At 51.3% G+C, this 21694-nt stretch overlaps 2 protein-coding genes and 1 non-coding gene across 3 annotated transcripts in view; all 3 read left to right on the forward strand.

Moving 5' to 3' along the window:
- Positions 1 to 5696, forward strand: part of C3 (complement C3) — a 33467-nt gene extending 27771 nt beyond the window's left edge. The window contains 11 exon segments of the mRNA XM_006172081.3: positions 131 to 190; positions 299 to 389; positions 500 to 551; positions 1172 to 1259; positions 1372 to 1461; positions 2668 to 2773; positions 3474 to 3563; positions 3672 to 3752; positions 5102 to 5185; positions 5268 to 5403; positions 5511 to 5696. Coding sequence (XP_006172143.1) covers positions 131 to 190; positions 299 to 389; positions 500 to 551; positions 1172 to 1259; positions 1372 to 1461; positions 2668 to 2773; positions 3474 to 3563; positions 3672 to 3752; positions 5102 to 5185; positions 5268 to 5403; positions 5511 to 5652 — 1020 coding nt within the window. The 3' untranslated portion in view covers positions 5653 to 5696.
- A 7084-nt stretch (positions 5697 to 12780) lies between these two features.
- On the forward strand, positions 12781 to 18276 carry TNFSF14 (TNF superfamily member 14). Its single transcript, XM_006170240.3, has 4 exons — positions 12781 to 13100; positions 15121 to 15157; positions 15415 to 15456; positions 16627 to 18276. Exons 1-4 carry the CDS (start codon positions 12882 to 12884, stop codon positions 17052 to 17054), a joined length of 726 nt encoding a protein of 241 aa, XP_006170302.1. The 5' UTR covers positions 12781 to 12881; the 3' UTR covers positions 17055 to 18276.
- On the forward strand, positions 16339 to 16440 carry LOC114006466 (U6 spliceosomal RNA). Its single transcript, XR_003548176.1, has one exon. It is a non-coding gene; the product is annotated as a U6 spliceosomal RNA (small nuclear RNA).
- Positions 18277 to 21694: the final 3418 nt, after the last annotated feature.

A 21694-nucleotide genomic window follows, 5' to 3' on the forward strand; every position in this document is an offset into this window, starting at 1 on the left:
GCCAAGCCACACCTCACTCTCGTCCTCCACAGCAGCAGGGGTTCTGGGGGCCGAGGGCGGACAGATGACCAGCACGGTCAGGGGAAGGCTTGGTTTCCAACCCCTTTCTTTCTCTCCTCACCCTATGCAGACCAAAGAGAATGAGGGCTTCACGTTAACCGCGAAGGGAAAAGGCCAAGGCACCTTGTCGGTACGGAGTGGGAGCCCACACCTGCCTAGCCCGCCACCCTCTCCACCCCTCACCTCCTGCCCTCAGCCGTCCTCAGTCCCACTTTGTCCCCCCACCCCATGTCCCCAGGTGGTCACAATGTACCACGCCAAGGTCAAAGGCAAGACCAAGTGCAAGAAGTTTGACCTCGAGGTCCGAATACGGCCAGCCCCAGAGACAGGTGAGGATGGGGGCGCCACCTGTCCCCCGTAACCTCAGGCTGAGGCTGACTATTCCTGAAGCAGGGCCCAGGGACACTCCCTCCCATCTTGCTGTCTTCTGTGTTTCTAGTCAAGAAGCCTCAGGATGCCAAGAGCACCATGATCCTTGACATCTGCACCAGGTGAGAAGCTAGGTCATCATGGCCATCCCCTGTCTCTACCCAGACTGCTCACGGATCATCTCCGTGTCAGCCAGTACTTTCCGACTGTACCTAAGTGCGTCTCCAAGGACCTGCTTAGAATCATGGTACCTGGGGGCCAGCAGGTGGCGCAGTGGTTAAGGTGCTGGACTTCCACATGGCCAAGCACAGTTCGAGTCCCAGACCCGGCAGCTTGCTTTCTCCCTTTCTCTCTCTCTCTCTCCCTCTCTCCCTCCCTCCCTCCCTCCCTCTCTGGTAAAAATATAAATAAATAAATAAATAAATAAAATATAATCATTATATATTTTAAAAAGAATCATGGTACCTGAATTGGACTGAGTAAGAATGTCTAGACGTTTGTCAAATAACTCACTAAATGTGACAAGGAGCTGGGATTTGAACCCATGCACTTGTGTCCAAAATCTGAACTCTGAGCTCCCTTTCCTTTTGTCCCCTTAAGGGAGTGTTTCCTAAAACTCAAATATCCCTCTTTGCTGCTATGTGGTAACCAGAAGCCTCAGTCCCTGGCCAGACCCCCTGGTCCAGGCACGGACCCCTGGGATGGACTTCACCCTGGACCCTTTTCTCTCTGTTCTGACCAGGTACCTAGGAGACCAAGACGCCACCATGTCAATCCTAGATATATCCATGATGACCGGCTTTGTGCCAGACGTGGCTGACCTCAACTTGGTAGGAAGGGTATAGGGGCCGGGACTAGTGGGAAGGGATTCTGCGTTCTGGAGGAGGCTGTGGAGAGAGAAGGGGTCCAGGAGGGATTTTCACAAACCCTTCCCTTCCCCAGCTGAGCTCTGGTGTGGACAGATACATCTCGAAGTACGAGATGAACAAAGCGTTCTCCAACAGGAATACGCTCATCATCTACCTGGATAAGGTAAGGCTCACCCTCCCCCGGGGCTCCCATGGGTACCTTGAACCCCGCCCCCCCATCTGGCCTTTCTTTCCCCTTGGCCTTCGTCTTTAGATCGGGCTGAGCCCAGGCTAGGGGAAACAGGGTCTGTGTTCTTGGTGGTGGAGGAAGGCGCTTGTGGAATAAGATGGTGCTTTGACACCATTTCCAGCATCACCTTCTTTTTAAAAATGTATTTAATTTTATTTGTCATTATTATTATGGTTTTTTAATTTGCTTCAGGACATGTGCATTTACTAAAGAGAAAGAAAGAAAAGGAAAGTGAGAAAGCAAACCACCATGTCTGGGACTTGAACTGTGGTTGGCCTTGTGGGAGTTCAGTGTCTTAACCACTAAGCCACCTGCTGGCCCCTCGCATCGCCTTCTGACCACTGATGTTCCAACCTCATTTTCCACTTGCTTCCTATAACGTCTCATCAGAGTCTCAAACAGCTATTGAAAACGAACTATTTCAGTTTCTCTTAAAACACACACACACACACACACACACTTATTTATTTAATTTTAATATTTATTATTTTTATTTAATTTGTTATAGGGCACATGCTCTCACCAGAGAGACGGGAACAGGGAGGGGCAGTGAGAAAGCAAGCCACCCAGTCCGGGGCTGGAACCATGGTTGACCATGTGGGAATCCAGCACCTTAACTACCATGCCACCTGCCAACCCCTCACTTTGGTTTATCTTTCTTTCTTTTTAGAGAGATTTTTACTATAGGGCATGTAAGCTCACCAGAGAGACAGAGAGAGAGATAGAAAGTGAGAAATCACCTCCCAGGGGGATGGCCACACCATAATCCCTTCTCCTCCATTCTCCTCCTGGAATCTTGGGCATGCACACACATGCCTGGTATGATAAACTCATACTTTAATTCCACTTCCCACACACTTTTTGAAGTCTCCTCATAGACAACCGTCTGTTGGCCAGAGCTCAGTCACCTGGTTGCACCTGACTGCAAGGGGGGCTGAGAAATGTTGTCTAGCTATGCGCCTAGAAGAAAAAAGAAAGCGAATGTGCCGAACTGCTCATTCATCCGTGTTACTTTCTCTCCCCACCAACCCCACGGAACCCTCAGTTCCTCAATTCCTCCAGAGCTGCTCCAGCTCCCAGTACTCGACAGCAAACTCCCTCTTGGGCCACTGCACTGACCGCCTCCTCCTTCTCCCTCAGATCTCCCACACTGAGCAGGACTGTCTGTCCTTCAAAGTACACCAGTTCTTCAACGTGGGGCTTATCCAGCCTGGCTCCGTCAAGGTCTACTCCTATTACAACCTGGGTGAGCTCCTGTCACAACCTAGGGCTTGGGAGCTCGGAGTCCTCGGGGTCTCCGAGTTGGGGTCTACAGTACCAGATATCTATGGGGTAGGGGGCTATGTGTCTCAAGGGTCTTAGAGTCCCAAAGATCAGATAGTTAGGGCTAAAGTTTGCGGGATCTGAGAGTTGTGGATTTCTCTGAGTTGGGGGTCTAAGAGTCTCAGGGTCTGAAGGTCCCAAGATCAGATGGTGTCTACAAGTCCCAGGACCTGAAGGTCTTGGATACCTATGGGTTATGGGGTCTAAGAGTCTCAGGGTCTGAAGGTCCCAAGATCAGATGGTGTCTACAGGTCCTAGGACCTGAGGGTCTCAAATATCTGTGGGCTGGCGGGGGGGGGGTTAAGAGTCTCAGGGTCTCAGCAACGTGTGAGATGGAGATCTATGAGTGTCAGGGTCTAGGGATCCCAAGATCAGTAGTGAGGGTCTAAAGGCCCCAGCATCTGAGGGTCTCAGATGTCTATGGGTTGGGGAGGTCTAAGAGTCTCAAGGATTTGAGGGTCTGTCCCAGTGACCAGAAAGTCGGGGTTCTGCGAGTCCAAAGGATTCGAGTGTTAGGGACCTAGCATCTCCAGGTCTGAGAATGGGGGATCCAAGCCTGTGGGGCAGAGCCTCTGGGACGGAAGCCCCGGACCGCTGACCCTCTCTCCATCCCTTCCACCCAGAGGAGAGCTGCATCAAGTTCTACCACCCAGAGAAGGAGGATGGGATGCTGAGCAAACTCTGCCACAATGAACTCTGCCGTTGTGCCGAAGGTGGGTGCTCGGGGACCCCAAAGGTCACGCCGGAGGACGCTAAGAGGGCTAGGCCTTGGGGCTGGGGAAGCAGCGGGGATTAGACCACATCTGCACCCCTTCCTGCAGAGAACTGCTTCGTACAACAGGATGAGCAGGTCACCTTGGAGGACCGGCTGGACAAGGCCTGTGAGCCAGGAGTAGACTATGGTGAGTGGGCATTGCGGGCAGTATGTGCGTATGTGCCTGTGTGTGCCCACTGTGTGGAGGAATGGGTCATGAGGGCCACAAGTGTTATGGATCCTGAGTGTGTGGCCTGCCATGGTCGTGTGAGACAGAGGTTGCGGATGGCTGTCCATATGAGTAGCCATCACTGCGTACATGGCTACAGTTGTGTGGCTGCAACTGTGTGCGTGGTTGTGTGTGTGACCTTTGGGGACAGAAGTCTGACTGCTTATTTTCCTATTTTCCAAAATCCTTTCCAGAGGGCCTGGAGGGGGTCACGCCCACAAACATTAACAGGCCTTTTTCCCCTTTAACAGGATTCTTCCTACATCCTGTCCCTGACATAGTATCTTAGAGATATATATTTAACCCCTTAACGGTATATTCTTTTGCTTATCTCTTCCCAAGACACAGAACTTCCCTTCTGGAGATCCAGATGAAGCATTCTTTTACTAATCTCTTCCCAAAACACAGATCTTCCCTTCCAATCACCCACCTAAAAATTGTGGAACCCACCTATAACCTACAACCTCCAGCTTCCGTGTGTCCCGCTTTTTTGGGCCAGACCAATGGGAAACTCCTCCCTAAATTCTAAACTTTGTCTCTCACTCTCAAAATCAAATGAAAGGAACCCCTGTACCTGATCACCCCCAGAAAAGGCATCTTTTGCCTCCTCTCAGGACCTAGGTCACTCATATTCTGTTTAGAAATAAACCGCATTAATTATTAATTTTTCAGAGTTGGTTATTTTCTATTGACACTGTGGAGCTGTAGCCATGCCTCACCATGGTCCCATGAGACTGTGGTGTGGATGGCTGTCATGTAAGAAGCTGTCGCTGTGTATATGGCTGCAGCTGAGTGGCTGCAATTGTGCATGGTTGTGTGACTATGAAGTTGTAATTGTGCCTCACGGTGGTCCCATGAGACTGTGACGTGGATGGCTGTCATGTAAGAAGCTGTCACTGTGTATATGGCTGTAGCTGAGTGGCTGCAGTTGTGCATGATTGTGTGTGTGACTGTGAAGCTGTCATTGTGCCTCACCATTGTCCCATGAGACTGTGGTTGTAGATGGCTGTCCGTATGAGAAGCTACTGTTGCAGATGGCTCTGACGTCCACACCTCTAAGCATGGCTGTGTGCAGGAGGGTGATCGACCACGCATGGCTGTGTGTGTGTGCGTGTGTGTTACTCAGGCTGGGGGCAGACTGTCGCGGCTGGCTGTGGTCTCGCATGTCTCTGTGGAGGAAAGCCGGTCCCCAGGTGCACGTGGCAGTGAAGATGCCCCCGTGGTGAGCTCTGCCTGACCCACATTGCCCCCGTCCCTGTCCCCCACAGTGTACAAGGTCCATCTGATCAAGGCAGAGCTGGCCGATGACTTCGACGAGTACATCATGGTTATCAAACAGATCATCAAGTCAGGTCAGCCCCGACTTCTGTCTTTCTGGCCCCCACCTTCACGCCTCCCTCCCTATGGCTCAGCTTCTCCTTCCCGCACCTCCAGGCTCCGATGAGGTGCAGCTTAACCATCAGCGCAAGTTCATCAGCCACATCAAGTGCAGACAAGCCCTGAAGCTGAAGGAAGGGAAATCCTACCTGGTGTGGGGCCTCTCCTCCGACCTCTGGGGAGAGAAACCCAAGTGAGTGCCCGCCCTGTGCCTGAGTGCCTTCCCCAAGCCCCGCCCCGGCCAAGCCCCGCCCCGGCCAAGCCACGCCCCTCCTGACCGGGGTCCGCCCTCTCCCCCAGCACCAGCTACATCATTGGGAAGGACACCTGGGTGGAGCTCTGGCCGGAAGCAGAAGAATGCCAAGACGAGGAGAACCAGCAACAGTGCCAGGACCTTGGCGCCTTCACCGAGAGCATGGTTGTCTTTGGCTGTCCCAACTGACCACTCCCCTCGGTCCGCGCCAATAAAGCTTCATTTCTAGTTCACGTGTCTGCCCGAAGTCCAAGTTTTTGGAGAGAAAGAGCGAGGCGACTGTAGGGCCAGCAGGTGGCGGGGTGCATAAGGGGCTGGATCCCACATGGCCGACCGTGCGGTTGAGGTCCCGTGCGGTTGAGGTCCCGGGCCGGAGGTTTGGACAACACGCCAGACCTGTACAAGGGTGCTCAAAATCCCCAGGGAAGGGGCCAGTAGGTGGCCTGGTGGTTAAGGGCGCTGGATTCCCACGTGGCCAACTGTGGTTCGAGTCCCAGACTCCATGGTGTGTTTTCTCACTTTCCTTCTCTCTTTTTCTCTCTCTGGTCAAATTAAAATAATAATAATAAATAAAGGTAAGTGAAAATATTATTTTTTAAAAATCTGCAGAGGAAAGTGGAGGGGAAGGGATTGCAACAGGGCCATCCCCTCGGGGTTACTTTCTCACCTTCCCTCTTCTTGCCCCTCACCATCACTCTCTGTCTCCAGTCTCACTCCATCTGCTCTGCTCCAGGCTCCTGCCGCCGGCCGTCCCCGTCCCCACTAGGGCCTATGCACCAGGCAGGGCTAGAGGTTACACTGTGCCGGCCGCTGGGACCCAGACAGGGTGATAAGGGGCAGGTGACAGCAGGGTGCTATTTCTGGATGCAGACCCAGTCAAGGGAAAGGCATGACTCAGCAGTCAGGGAGTGAGCGCGCGGGCGTGTGGTCAGGGCAGCACCAGAGGGTGGGTGTAGGAGCAGCGCTGCTTGGGGGAGCCGGGGGCCCCGCAGTCTTCCAGCTATACCTCTGAGCCCTTGGAGGGTGGAGGGGCTGTCTGTTGAGGGTGGAATCCAGGCTCCCACGTAGTCGACCGCAGTTCGAATCCCAGACCCGGTGGCTTAAACTCACGCCGGGCGCGTGTGCGTGTGTGCCCTAGATCCCGAGAGGAGAACGGAGGAGAAGGGATTGCGGCGTGGCCATCCCCCCCCGGGGGGTGATTTCTCGCTTTCTGTCTCTCTATCTCTGTCTGTCTGGCGAGTGCACACGCCCTATAGCAAAAACCTCTCCAAAAAAAAAGAAAAAAAAATGAAAAAAAGACCCTCAGGTCCAGGACCAGCAGATGGCATAATGGTTACGTCACTGGTCTCCCACATAGTCACAGTTCAAGTCCTGGGCCCGGTGTCTTGAAACTCTCACCAACCCAGCAGTTTGGGAATCATACTGATCACATGTGTGTGCCCAGAATCCCAGGAAGAGAATGGAAGAAAAGGGATTGTAGTATGGTTGTACCCCCTGCAGAGTGATATCTCACTCTCCTCTCTCTGTTGAGTGCATGTGCCTTATAGCAAAAACAAAAACAACAAGACCCCCCCCTCCCCAAATCCTGGAAAGCCCCACCTCCCAACCCCAGGAATATGAGGGAGGTAGAGTCACAGCCCTCCCCCGCTCTCCAGCCCCTGATGCCAAAGGCTTCTGTCCAGCAGAAGCCCAAAGGGTCTCATTCCTTCCTGAGTATCCACCTTGCCAGGCCCACCCCCCTCCTTCACATCCTTCTCATTCTGTGTGAGTGTGTGTGTGTATGAGAGAGAAAGAGAGAGAGTGCATGCTCCAGAAGACACGTACGCTCACCAGAGAGAGCCGGAAAGACAGAAAGAGAGGGAGGGGAGAAAGCACCCCCGGTGGGGCGCGATCACACAACAATCCCTTCTCCTCCACCTCTCTCTCCTTTTTTTTTTTTTTTTGGAGAGATTTTCACTGTAGGGCATGTGCGCTCGCCAGACAGACAGAGAGAGACATAGAGACAGAAAGCGAGAAATCACCCCCCAGGGGGGATGGTCACGCCGCAATCCCTTCTCCTCCATTCTCCTCTCGGGATCTTAGGCACGCACGCACACGCGCCTGGCGTGAGTTTTAAGCCACCAGGTCCGGGACACGAACTGCGGTCGACTACGTGGGAGTCCAGTGACATAGCCATTACGCTAACTGCTGGTTCCCCTCTCTCTCTCCTTTTAAAAAAAAAAAATTATTTATTTATTATCATTATTTTTCAGTTTGACCAGAGAGAGAGAGAGAGAGAGAGAAAGTGAGAAAGCAGGCTGCCAAGTTCAGGACTCGAGCTGTGGTTGGCCAGGTGGGAGTCCAACGCCTTTAACCACCACGCCACCTGCCGGCCCCATCTCACCCTCCTTTTGGATTTTGGGCCTGGACACACACACACACACACAGAGACACACACCTGGCGGGTTTCTGAAACCTCCAGGTCTGGGACTCAAACCATGCAGCCAGCTATGTGGGATCTAGCTGCCTTAACCATCAGGCCGCAGAGCTAGTCCTCTTCTTATTTCTCTTCTTGTTAATTTTGCCCTTTCTCCTGCTTGGATTTGTTGTGTTGGGGGTTTTGTTTGTTGTGGTTGCATTCATGTTTTAAACTTTTATTTCTTCAGAGAGAGAGAGAGTGAGAGTACCCCCAAGAGAGTCTTCACACGGGGATCCACCCCCACCCTCAGCCAGCCCTGAATCATGCTCATTGCACCCAGGGAGGACTCTGGAATTGAACAGGGGACCTTCCCGCATGAGTCAGCCACACAGAGCATCCCATTTTACCACTGCACCGTGTCTGCCCCTCGTGGTTTTATTTTGGACATCTATCATTCCCGCCTGTGAACAGCACAGATAGGACCTCAGGGACCTAACGTTCTAAAGAGGGGACAGAAAAGGACCTGCTGAGACAACCTGGAATCGATTTCATACAGTGGGAGTGCCCCCCAAGGAAAGTAGAACAGAGGGAGGTGGAAAAGCTCACCCGGGGTGGGTCAGCAGGAGGTCATCTGGGTGGAGTCATATGAGGTTTAATTTTAGGTCAGCTTCACCAGGCGATGGTGACCAGTTGTTTCATCAAACGCTAGTGTACGTGTTGTTAGGAAGGTATTTTTAGAAGTGATTCACACTCGCCATCAGTTGATCTCAGTGTGAGAGATGACCCTGGCCACTGTCGGTGGGCCACATCTCATCAGTTGAAAGGTGTTGGGGTAAATGCTGTGATTTCTTAGAGAAGGAATCCTGCCTCGAGACAGCAACAGAAATTCCGCCCAACTTCCAGACTTCCGACTCAAGACGGCAACATCTTCCCTCAGTCTCAGCCTCTTGGCTTGTCCTGTGGGTTTCCGATTGGCCAATCCAGGGCCTGCAGGCACTGCTGTGGTTAGGAGTGCTGGGCTCCCATATGGCCAATCTCTGTTCAAGTCCCGGACCTGGCAGCTTGCTTTTTCACTTCCTCTCTCTCTCTCTCTCCCTCTCTGTCCCTCTCTGGTCAAGTTGAAATAAATAAATTAAATAAATAAAGTTAAATAAAATAATTTTTTGGGGGAGAGGTTTTTGCCATAGGGCACATGTACTCACCAGACAGACAGAGACAGAGAGACAGAAAGCGAGAAATCACCTCCCGGGGGGATGGCCACGCCGCAATCCCTTCTCCTCCCTTCTCCTCTCGGGATCACGCATCCACACGCGCCGGGTGTGAGTTTTAAGCCACCGGGTCCGGGACTCAAACCACAGTCGACTATGTGGGAGTCCAGCGACATAGCCATTATGCCAACTGCTAGTCCCAAATAAAATAATTATTTTTTTAAAAATCAGCCAATCCTCATGATTATGTGAGTCAATTTCTTAAAATAAATCAATCTCTCAGGACAGCAGGTGGCCCAAAGATTAAGGTACCGGATCCCACATAGCCAGCTGTGTGGTTCAGATCCAGCAGTTTTAGAATCACACCAGAGACATGTGAGTGCCCAAGATCCCAAGGTGACAATGGAGGAAGAGGGATTGTGGCATGGCCATTTCTCCTGGGAAGTGATTTCTCACTTTCCCTCTTTCTCTCTGGCGAGTACACACAGCCTGTAGCAAAAAAGCTAAAAAAAAAAAAAAAAATCTCTCTATCTCCCTTTTTGTGTCTCACTGTTCCTCTCCCGCTGTCTCTCTCTGTGTCTTTCTGCGTGTCTCTTTCCTTCTCTTTCTCGTCTTCATGTCTCTGTCTCTCTGTCACTCTATCTCTGTCGCTCTCTGCCTGTCACTCTGTTTTTCTCCCTTGAACCCTAATCCTAACCCCAGGTAAGGACCCTTTGAAGTCTCTCCTAAGCTCAGGAGATAGTAGTTTTCTTTTTTTATTTCTTTTTCTTCTTTTCTTCTTCTTTTTCTTCTTCTTCTTCTCTTCTTCTACTTCTTCTTTTTAGTTTTTTTCTATAGGGTGCATGCATGTGCCAGAGAGAAACAGCGAGAAAGGAAAAGCAAGAAATCACCCCCCACCCCACTCCCCGCAGGGGGGATGGCCACACCACAACCCCTTCTCCTCTATTCTCCTCTCAGGATTCTGGGCATGCACACACATGCGCCCGGCGTGGTTTCAAGCTGTTCCAGGGCTCAAGCTGCAGAGTCGTCTACGTGAGATCCAGCACCTTAACCACCACACCACCTACTGGCCCAGGCTTCTTTTTAACAATTTTTCTTTCATAGAAAGAACGTGTGTGTACAGGAAAGAGAGGCCCCTCAGAAGAGGCTCGTCACACCAGGACCCCTTTCCTCCAGCCCTGAGCGCATCGGGGTCGTGGGCGTGTGTGCCCCATGTGTTTTCAGCCTAACCCAGGGTTCTGAATCCACGGCTGGCCACGTGGCCTCCAGGACTGCAGGTCAGAGCTCAGAGGCTGGGCCAGAGGCCTTGGGCTTTTTATTTTCCTTCTCCTTTTCCTTTTCCACTTTTTTTTCTTTTCCTTTTTCTTTTTCTCTTTCTCTTTTGATTTTCTTCTTTTTCTCTTCATTTTTCTTTTCTTCCGTCCTTTCTTCTTCCTGTCCTGGAGGGCACGTGTGCTCACAGGAGGTGAGAGAGAACGGAGGTGAGAAAGCACCACCCAGTGGAGCACACTCACCGCACGTCCCTTCTCCCCCATCGCCCCTTCCCTTTGGGATTTCGGGCACAAGGTGGGGTTCAAACCATGCAGTTGACCGCCAGGAAGCCAGCTCCCTTAACCTCCAGGCCATGAGGCCCCCCGAGTTGTTCGTTTTTTCATGATTTTATGTCATGTGACTTTTAGTTTAGCATATAGCAAGCTCTCACTTCGCCAGAGGGTAAAGGGTGAATCTCAAGGTGACAAGAGGTGAGGCAATAGGCCCACTTGGGAAGCTACTGCAGTGGTCCGAGCAAGAGGCGGGGCACCTCGGCGTCCTCTCACGGACTGCTGTCACGAGACATCATAGACCTAGTGGCTTTAAAAGCTAGAATAATTCCTCACCATGTTAGAGGCCGGAGGTCTGAGATGAAGGTGCCAGCGTGGTTGGCTTCTGGTGAGGACGCCCTTCCTGGTTTACGGAGGGCCACCATCTTGTCGCACCCTCACCTAGGACAGAGAGAAAGCAATGTGTGTCCCTTCTTCAAGGGGCACTGATCCCACTGTGTGGCTCCACCCTCCCCACCTAACAGCCTCCCAAGATTCCACCTCTTTCTGCCTCTCCTTTTTGGGAATTAGGGCTCTAGCGTAGCAACTTAGGAAGACACAGATATTCAGCCCATAGACTCAGGTAGGGTGTAACGGCGGGATGAAACAGGGAGCAGGATTTGAGGCCAGACTTGGAGGTGGGCTTGCTGAAGGGTAGGATGCCAGAGGTCGGGATGACGGCCCGATCTTGGGCTTAGTTACTGAACCCACAGTGGCTCTCTGCCCTGCCTGAGAGGTCCAGTTTACAAAACCCATGCAAGGGCCAGCAGGTGGCACGATGGTGAGGGTGCTGGACTCCCACACGGCTGATTGCAGTTCAAGCCTCGGATCTGCCATCTTTCTTCTCACTCTCCTTCTGTCTCTTTCTGCTCAAATTGAATAATGATAAAAAGTAAATAAATAAAATAAAATCATTCTTTAAAAAAAAAAATCCATCCATGGGGGCCAGCAGGTGGTGTGGTGTTTAAAGGCACTGGATTCCCACATGGCCGACCACGGTACGAGTCCCAGACCTGACGGCTTGCTTTCTCACTTTCCCTTTCTCTCTCTCTGCCTCTATCTGGTCAAATTAAAATAATAGTAATACATGGAAATAAATAAATAAATAATTCGTTGGGGGGGGAAAAAGGGACCAGCAGATGGCATGATAGTTGCTGGACTCCCATGTAGTAGACCACAGTTCGAGTCCCAGACCTGGCAGCTTAAACTCCTGCCAGATGGGGTCTGTGCGTGCATGCCCAAGATCTCATGAGGAGAACAGAGGAGAGGGGATTGTGGTGTGGACATCCCTCCTAGGTAATGATTTCTCACGTTCTGTCTCTCTGTCTCTCTTTCTGGCAAGTGCACATGCCCTATAGCAAAAACTTCTCTTAAAAAAAAATCTAGATATGCACACACGCACACACATACATACCCAGGCACACACACAAAGACCCCCTCCATGTATACAGACCCACACACACATATTGGCACATGAACTTGCACCCAGGTGCATATACATGCATGCACAAGTTCACACATACATGCATGCACACGTGTTCAGGAAATATGCATGCATGCCCATGCCCATACATACACAGGCTTGCACCTGCACGTACATGCATATACAAGGTCTTCAAAAAGTTCCTGTAGAAAGTAAAAGCAATGAAAAAACAATGCATGGATTTATACATTTTTTTGCACCAAAATGAGCTCACACTTTAGTTTCCTTTTCCCATAAAGTTTTGCAGTCCCTTTGCACAGGTCCACGCACATGCGTACACAGACCACACACACGTGTACTCACGCACACAGTCCGCATTTCTGCATGCACCCACTCACTCGCATGCACACACCCCTGTGCGTGCACACCGAGGACAGCGCCTGGCACACACAGAAGGACCTCAGGAAATATTTGGTGAGTGAAGAAAGCGACCAGAAAGAAAAAGCTGGGGCCTCCCCCTCTGACCTCCACCTGAGTCACATTTTCAGATGCCTCCGGAAAGTGTGAGAGGCTGCGTGAGTGAGAGTGAGACAGGCAGGGCTGGGGTGGGGGACCGGAAGAAGAGGAGGATGAGTGGGGAAAGGGGAGTGGCCGGGCCCCAGCTCTAAAAGCGGCCTGGAGCCCACGAGCGAGCGCCTGTCTGCAGCGTGCGAAGCCCAGGAGGGTTGGGCAATTGTGGTTTCCTCTGAGTCCGAGGACCCAGGTCGCTGGCCCTGCTCAGGGTGTCTTGGGGCTCCGTGTGCTCGGGCATGGAAGACACCGTCGTGCGGCCCTCGGTGTTCGTGGTGGATGGACAGACTGACATCCCATTCCGGAAGCTGGGGAGAAGCCCCCAGAAACAACCCTGCAGTGCAGCCCGGGTGGGCCTGGGTCTCCTGCTTCTGCTGCTGGGGGCCGGGCTGGCTATCCAAGGCTGGTTCCTTCTGCAGCTGCACTGGCGCCTGGAGGAGATGGTCACCCACCTGCCGGTGAGTGGAGGCGGGGCGCTGCACAGGGGCTCCCGCGTGGCTGCGTGTCACTGCGTGTCGCCATGTGACTGGGTGTGTGTGTACAGGGCTGGGGACAGGCCAAGAACATCTGGTTTGACATCTGGCTGTGGCCAGCAGCCCAGAGCATGTTCATTCACCTCTGAGCCGCCGCATCCCCATCTATAAAATGGGGCCATCAGAGCGTGCTCACTTCACAGGGAGTGACGCCCCATCCCACGGGGACTGACCTGGCCAGCACTGGGCCAGCAGGAGCCAACCTCCCCACGACACCACGGGGATCAGCCGTTCCCTTTCCACCCTCGGGGTGGTCGCGAGTCCTCTCTGGTGGAAACTGTGGGGCTCTCTGTGTGTTTCCGGGTGGCCGTGGCGTGTCTGTGCCCCATCTGCGGGTCTCGTCCTTCTGTGTCCTGGGCCCCCATTCCTTTCTCCTGTGCCACACGTGTGTGTCCACATGCCCGCGTGGGCCTGTGCTGTACCCGCGTGCGAGTCCGGACGTGGCCACGTGCTCACCTGTTACTGCTTGGGCATTGGCATCGCGTGTTGAGTGTCACTGTCACGTGTTGCTGTCATGTGTGAGTCCGTGTGTGTCATGCATGTGATGGGGTCTGTGCCGTGACAGGTATTTGTATTCCTAGGATGACGCCCTTGCATCCAGCTATCTAAGTGTCCAAATGTGGGGGTTTTCTGAGTTTTGCTGTAGGGTGTGTGCACTCACCAGAGGGAGAGAGGGAAAGCGAGAAATCACCCCTCCCCAGGGATGGCCAAACCCCAGTCCCTTCTCCTCCTCTTGGGATTTTGGCCTCACACCTACATGTACCAAGCATGTTTTTCAAGCCACCGGGCCCGGGACTTGAACCAGGCCATCAGCCGTGTGGGACCCAGCCACCTTAATCTCCACACTACCTGGCTGGCCTTGTATTCTTTTTTCCCTTAAGTTTATTTATGTATTCCAGGAGCAAGAGAAAGAGAGACAGAGAGAGCACCCCAATGGGGTCTTGATGCCGCGATCCACGCCAGCCTCAGCCAGCCCTCGTTCGTGGGGACACATGTGCCTGGAGTGCTCAGGGAAGCCTCTGGACACAAACTGGAAACCTTCCCCTGTGGATTGGCCTCACAGAGGGTCACATTTTTTGTTTTGTTTTGTTTTGTTTTTTGGAGAGGTTTTTGCTTTGCTATAGGGTGCATGCGCTCACCAGAAAGACAGAGAGAGACAGAGAGACAGAAAGCGAGAAATCACTCCCCCAGGGGGGATGGCCACGCCGCAATTCCTTCTCCTCCATTCTCCTCTCGGAATCTTGGGCACGCACACACACACACCCGGCATGAGTGTAAACCATCGGGTCCAGGACTCGAACTACAGTCGACCACATGGGAGTTCAGCGACATAGCCATTACACTAACTGCTGGTCCCATTACCATTGCACCATTGTCAGGTGCCTGTCCGCGGCAATATGACCCATTTAAACTCTCCCTCATGCTGACAACGTGCCAGCCACTGTGGTACGCCCTCCCCACATCACTTCATTAGCTCGTGCGCATGGCCTGGTGGTTAAACAGCTGGATTCCACATGGCCAACCATGCAGGTCAAATACTAGCCCCGTTGCCTTAAAATACACACCAGGCACATGTGTGTACAAGCCCCAAATCCTGGCGGGACGGAGAAATGGAGGAGAAGTGACTGCTGCGTGACTGTGTCCCTCTCCCTCTCTCTGTCTCTCTGTCTCTCTCTCTCTCTGGCAAATTAAAATAAATACATTGATAAATCTATGCAGGTAGTATTTATAACTGCATTTACGAGGGGGAAACCGAGGCTTGGAGTGGTTATGAAGCCACTGGGTCTTGTGTCGAGGTGTGCATTGTACGCATGTGTGTGCATGCATGTGCACACATGCACCTGTGTACGTGTCTGAGGGTGGTGCATCTCACTGCCACGTGTCTGGGTGACGCTGGGGCGTGGCCTCTGCGGGTTCTCACCACAGGCTCCTTCTGCATTTTCAGAGCAGCGACGCAGGCTCCTGGGAACAGATGGTGCAAGGTGAGTCGGGGTCCCGGTCCCCTGGCAGGAGGGGCACGGTTCCCACGCCGCCCCCTCCCCTTTGGTTCATTGCCCAACGTGATTTGCACAACTGGCCCGAGCCCCACCGGCGCCCCTCCCCCAGGCCTGAGAAGCAGAAGTGTGGGTCACTCCGGAAGGGGTGGGGCTGACACCAGGAGGGTGGACGCGATGACCCCTAAGAGGCTGGCCCTTACGCCCACTGACTTTGCCTCTAACCTCTGGTCCTCTCTCCCCAGAGCAGAGACCCCATCAGACCAATCCAGCAGCACACCTCACAGGTAAGAGTGCCTGAGTCCCAGCACAGGGCAAGGGCAGGGGCAGGGGCAGGGCATCCCGCAGAGCCTGGGCAGGTGCCCGACCCTTACAGGATTTGTTCATTCATTCGCATCTGTCAGCAGAGTTGCCCAGGCCCCAGGCTCTGGGGACTGTGAACAACTTCCTCTTTGATGCATTGAATAAACCTCTCTGTGAAGCTTGCTCTGCACCAGGTGCTGAGATGCGTTCTAAATGTATTAGTTCACCAAGTCCCGAGCAGATATGCTCATGACCTGCAACTTACAGAGAGGGGGTGAAGCTGCTGGCACTACAGTGTGTTCTGCCTCGGTTCCCTGGGCCTGGCATTGGATTATTATTATTTGTTTAAAGAATTGTTTTATGTAACTTTTTATTTTTAAATTGAGAGAGCGAGAGAGGGAAAGTGAGAAAGCAAGCCTCCAGGTCTGGGACTTGAACCGCAGTCAGCCATGTGGGAGTCCAGTGCCCTTAACCACCACACTACCTGTCGGCCTGCCACTGGATTTTTTTTCCTCTTTTTGGCCATATGGCACAGGTGCTCACCGAGGACAGACAGAGAAAGGAAAATGAGAAATCACCCTCTAGGGTGATGGCCATTGCCATAGTCCCTTCTCCTCCATTCTTCCCTCAGGATGTTGGGCACACACACTCATGTGTGATTGCCCAGCATGATTGTCAGGCTGTCAGAACCAGGACTCAAACCCTGGTCAGCCATGTGGAATCCAGCACCTTAACCATCATGCCATCTCCTGGCCTGCCACTGAATTCTTTAGGCAAGCCACTAAATTGCTCTTGGCCTCAGTTTCCCCATTTGAAAAGGAAAGGGGGATGGAATGAGTTAAGATGTATAATAAGCGGCTTACCCTGTCCACTTCGGCAGCCTGTATGCTAAACTTGGAACATTACAAAGATTAGCATGGCCCCTGTGCAAGGATGACATGCAAATTTATGAAGTGCCTTACACTGCTTCTCTGTGCATCAGCTTCTCCCACCTGCAGAACAAGGGTAAAGTGAATGAATACACCCAAACAGCCCAGCACAGAGGTAGAGGTTCAGAGAGGGGTAGCAACCAGCTAGGGTCACACGGGAGTAATTGGACGTGTGCTGACCAGCCCCCCTTCTCTCTCTCTCTCCCTCTCCCTCCCTCTTTCCAGGAGCCAACTCCAGCTTGACGAGCCGTGGAGGACCGCTGCTGTGGGAGACACGGCTGGGCCTGGCCTTCCTGAGGGGACTCACCTACCACAATGGGGCCCTGGTGACCTCCCAGGCTGGTTACTATTACATCTACTCGAAGGTGCAACTGGGTGGCGTGGACTGCCCAGAGAGGCTGGCCAGCGGCATGCCTGTCACCCATGGCCTATACAAGCGTACGCCCCGCTACCCCGAGGAATTGGAGTTGCTGGTCAGCCGGCGGTCACCCTGTGGGCGGGCAACCAGCTCCCGCGTCTGGTGGGACAGCAGCTTCCTGGGTGGCGTGGTGCATTTGGAGGCCGGAGAGGAGGTGGTCGTCCGTGTGCCGAACCAACGTCTGGTCCAGCTCCGGGATGGCACCCGATCCTACTTCGGAGCTTTCATGGTGTGAAGGAAGGCGTAATGGTGGATCAAATGGGGGTCTGACAAGCAGAGACGTCACGAGACACAAAGCCCAGCAAGCAGAGGATCTTGGGGGGAGACCTCAGGGAACCCACAACTCAGCAGCCGGAAGTTTCAGCAGACACCATCAGGAGTCAAGGACTCAGATACTCCAAGAGGTTAAAGACCCACCAGGTACCTCTGAAGGATCCTTGTAGACCTGACCATGCCACAGACAATGCTAAAGACAATGACAAAGAGACTTTGACCCCAGGGTGGGGTAAAATTAATTTGCCTGATATTCAGGAAGAGGGGTAAGGGGAGGGTATTTATATTTTTGATTCAGAAGAAAATGGGACCTAGGATTCCAAGGACTTAGCTGGGGACAGGAAACATCATCAACTTCCCCACTTTCATGAACGTGGGCAGAGATTTATCAGCACTCACATGCAAAAAGCCCAGCCCAGTCCTGCCAACAATCATGTCACAGACTCGAGGTCCACCCACGAAATCGTGACCACACTTCAGCCTGGTCATGAAAAGTTACACCAAGAGACACGGGCACAGCAATGCATTGCTAAACATTTAACAAGCAGCTCTCCTGGGAGGCGGAGGCCTTGTAGTGTTTACCAATTCCCATGGTGTAAATACTCCCTCCAAAGCTGATTTCCAGCTACCAAGATATCGTTGGACAGCTGACTGTTTCCTGTCACTGCTAAGTGAACTCATCCCACTAGGATGCCATTGCTTGGTTCTCGGCACCTGGCCCAAGGCCAGACAGATGGCAGATCCTCAGGAAATGCCTTCTGATTTTATGAAAGGAAGGAGGAAATAATGACCACACAGGCACACCTGTGATAGTTCCACACAGCAGAGAATCTAAGTCGTGGCTCCCCAATCCCACTCACTCTTTCTTAACTACGGACTCATGCACACAGTGTCAGATTTACACGGAACTGCTCAGTCACTCTTAAATCATAGCATTGTAGTCATCGCTACTGCTTGACAATTACATATAACACAATTATGCAAAGCTCACAGCCAGCCTCGTAACTACACATTCACCCCCATGGGTGTTATTTGGTAATGCTCATACCAGATGCACATAGGCCACATCATGGTCATACCTGGTTACACACACACACACACACACACACACACACAGTCTGAAGATCCTCCCCAGCCAAGACTAACACATCTTGGAGTTATGACTGAACTTTGTTCACAGCCTTGGGTCCTTTGACTCACTGGTCTTTGAAATAAATTGCAAATAATTGCACCTGGATTTGTCTAGTTCTTAAAGGAAGAAATTGGTGCAGAAAAGTGGGCTGGGATTGTTGGGACAAAAGAGGTCCACAGGGAATGGGAAGAGTCAGATGGAGGCAAGGTCGGTGACAGGGGGTGGTGCATGTGGACATGGGGATGAATGCAATGACCCCCAGAGGCCAATCTGCAGATGGGGAACCTGAATCCAGCTAGCCCTGCCCCATGTAGGAAGCATGAAGGAAGCAGTGCCCTCGTGCCTGGATCCATTTGCCCCTCAAAGCCACAAGTCTGAGGAAGTGAAGGTTAAATCCTGCAAGACACCCTTATTGAATACACCCAGAACAGAGTCGCAGCCTGCCACACAGCTAGAAGCTTAAGTGAGACCATGAAAAGATTGGGCGTGCTTGTGTGTGAGTGTGTGTGTGTGTGAGTATGGGGGCAGGGAGAAAATGGTATTCATAGAAACCAGATGCAAATGAGTATTACTATGGTGTGGCTAGAGGGAGGTCTTAGCTCCTCTCATTCTGGGCTGAAGGCTTAGATCTCAGAGGTAAGTGAATTGTTATTATTGATATTGTTCTTGTCATTGTTGCACAGTGCCAGGTGAAGGAAACAGGCTTTTCCATCAGACAGCCCTGTGTTCCGGATCCACTCTGCTGCTTACTGAATATGATCTTAAGCAGGTCCTGTCACTTCTCAGTGCCTCAGTTTCCTCATCTGTTAGTGAGGGGTTGGAGGGAGACAAGTACAGTTCTCGCCTCCTAGGTTTGTTGTAAAGATTAAAACAGATCAGGTGAGGCAGCAGGTGGCATGGTGATTGACATGCTGGACTCCTACGTGGCTGACCGCACTTTGAGTCCCGGACCAGGCAGCTTGCTTTTTCACTTTCGATATCTGTGCGTGTGTTGGGGGGGGGCCGGGAGAGGGAAAATTTTTTAAAATTAATAAACAAATAAATAATAATGAATTAAAGTAAAAATAAAACAGATAAGGCATGTACACCTGGTACACAGTAAGAGTTCAGTGAGCATTCAAGGGTTATAGAGATTTAGAAATATTAAGGAAGAACAACAGCATGTGTCAGACACTTTCCATATGCCAGGCATCTGGTGCAAGGTACATCCTTTTTATGTACATAACTCAGCCTTGGACAGGAGCTATCACTGCCCCTCATTTTAGATGCTTCCCTCCACCAAGGGCTTATGATGAGTTCAAGGAAGTTTCCCCTGACTGGGCTGGTAAGAGGTAGGAGGGCCCCACATGCCTGGCCCCGGCCCCCGCTGGAGTTTCCTCTACTCTCATCACAGTTTTCTGTTTCCGTGGCTTTGATGAGAAGACCAAGGTGTGAGGACAGCGTATTTATAAAAGCCACCAGCAGCCACCAATTTCCGCCTGAGGCTGGAACCTCTAGTTACGTTTAGCCTCCAAAAGTCATTCTGGGAGGCCTTGTGGGCATGAGGAGGGGAGAGAAAATGGAGAGGGACGGTAGGAGGGAGATGGAAAGAAAGGGAGGGGAAAAGGAGAAAGAGAGGGAGGAAATGGAAAGAAGAAGGAGGGAGTCGTGCTTGTTCACTTTCGATATCTGTGCGTGTGTTGGGGGGGGGGGCAGGGAGAGGGAAAATTTTTTAAAATTAATAAACAAATAAATAATAATGAATTAAAGTAAAAATAAAACAGATAAGGCATGTACACCTGGTACACAGTAAGAGTTCAGTGAGCATTCAAGGGTTATAGAGATTTAGAAATATTAAGGAAGAACAACAGCATGTGTCAGACACTTTCCATATGCCAGGCATCTGGTGCAAGGTACATCCTTTTTATGTACATAACTCAGCCTTGGACAGGAGCTATCACTGCCCCTCATTTTAGATGCTTCCCTCCACCAAGGGCTTATGATGAGTTCAAGGAAGTTTCCCCTGACTGGGCTGGTAAGAGGTAGGAGGGCCCCACATGCCTGGCCCCGGCCCCCGCTGGAGTTTCCTCTACTCTCATCACAGTTTTCTGTTTCCGTGGCTTTGATGAGAAGACCAAGGTGTGAGGACAGCGTATTTATAAAAGCCACCAGCAGCCACCAATTTCCGCCTGAGGCTGGAACCTCTAGTTACGTTTAGCCTCCAAAAGTCATTCTGGGAGGCCTTGTGGGCATGAGGAGGGGAGAGAAAATGGAGAGGGACGGTAGGAGGGAGATGGAAAGAAAGGGAGGGGAAAAGGAGAAAGAGAGGGAGGAAATGGAAAGAAGAAGGAGGGAGAGAGGTAGGAAGAAGGAAGAAAGGAAGGGGAAGAAAAGCCAAGAGGGGGATGAGGGTAGACCTCACAGGGCAGAAGCTGTAGGCAAAGACCTAGACCCCAACTTGATTCACAATATGTGTGAAGGCAGGAATCCCTCAGCCCAGGCCACTGGCCTAATTTTTAACTTCTGAGAACTTTATCTACTGCGTTTCCGCTTTCACTTCCTGTGCTCCAGCATCTTTTCAGATTGCACCCTCTTCCCCTCACCCCCACCATCAACTCTCCCTCAGAACCTGAAGTCCACCATCATTCTCACGCTGCCCCACACCTTCTGGGCAGGAAACCCCTCCCCTTCTCTTCATCTCTTGCCAAGACCCAAAAGCATTATGACTAAAACTAATGATGATAAAACAAATTCTTAATTTCATATTATGATGAGATGCTATTATTCTACTGAATGCCACTGTGTTTGAATACTTGAGGTACATTATTATAGAGGGAAAAAACGTGGTTCTTATGATGGAACCAGACTGCCTGAGTTCAAATAACCACCCTGGTACTTCCCAGTTGAGTGACTTTGGGAGCCCTCCTTGGCTTCTCTGAACCTTGGTTTTCTCATCTGTAAAACAGGATAAAATAGTGTCTTCCACCTTGCCCTGTAGATTATGCAAATATTTTTCCCATTGTCTGGGGTGTCTTACTCTGTTTATTGTTTCCTTTGATGTGCAGAAGCTTTTTCGCTTGATGTAACCCCACTTATCTAATTTTACTGTTGTTGCCTGCTCTTCATGGGTCTTTTTTAAGAAATCTCTGCCTACTCTGATATTTTGAAGTGTTTCCCTTGCATTTTCCCCAAGCTATTGTTTTCTTTCTGAACACTTATTATTAGACATTTCCTTCTCAGTACTGTTTTCACTGTATCCCAAAGATTCGGAAGTGTTTTTTGTCATACTTTTGTTATATCTCATTCGTTTCTGGAAATTTTTAAATTTAATTCTTATTTTCTTCAGTAGTTTTGAAATAATTCAGGAGTTTGTAGTTTAGTTTCTATGAATCTGTGTGTTTCAAAAAGTTCGTTTTGTTGTTAATATCAAGTGTGGTCAAAGATAACTACATATGATTTCTAGTCTTTAAAAAAGAACTGTTTTTATTTAA

The sequence above is a fragment of the Tupaia chinensis genome, unplaced genomic scaffold, assembly GCF_000334495.1.
Source record: "Tupaia chinensis unplaced genomic scaffold, TupChi_1.0 Scaffold148210_1, whole genome shotgun sequence".
NCBI classification, from domain to species: domain Eukaryota; kingdom Metazoa; phylum Chordata; class Mammalia; order Scandentia; family Tupaiidae; genus Tupaia; species Tupaia belangeri.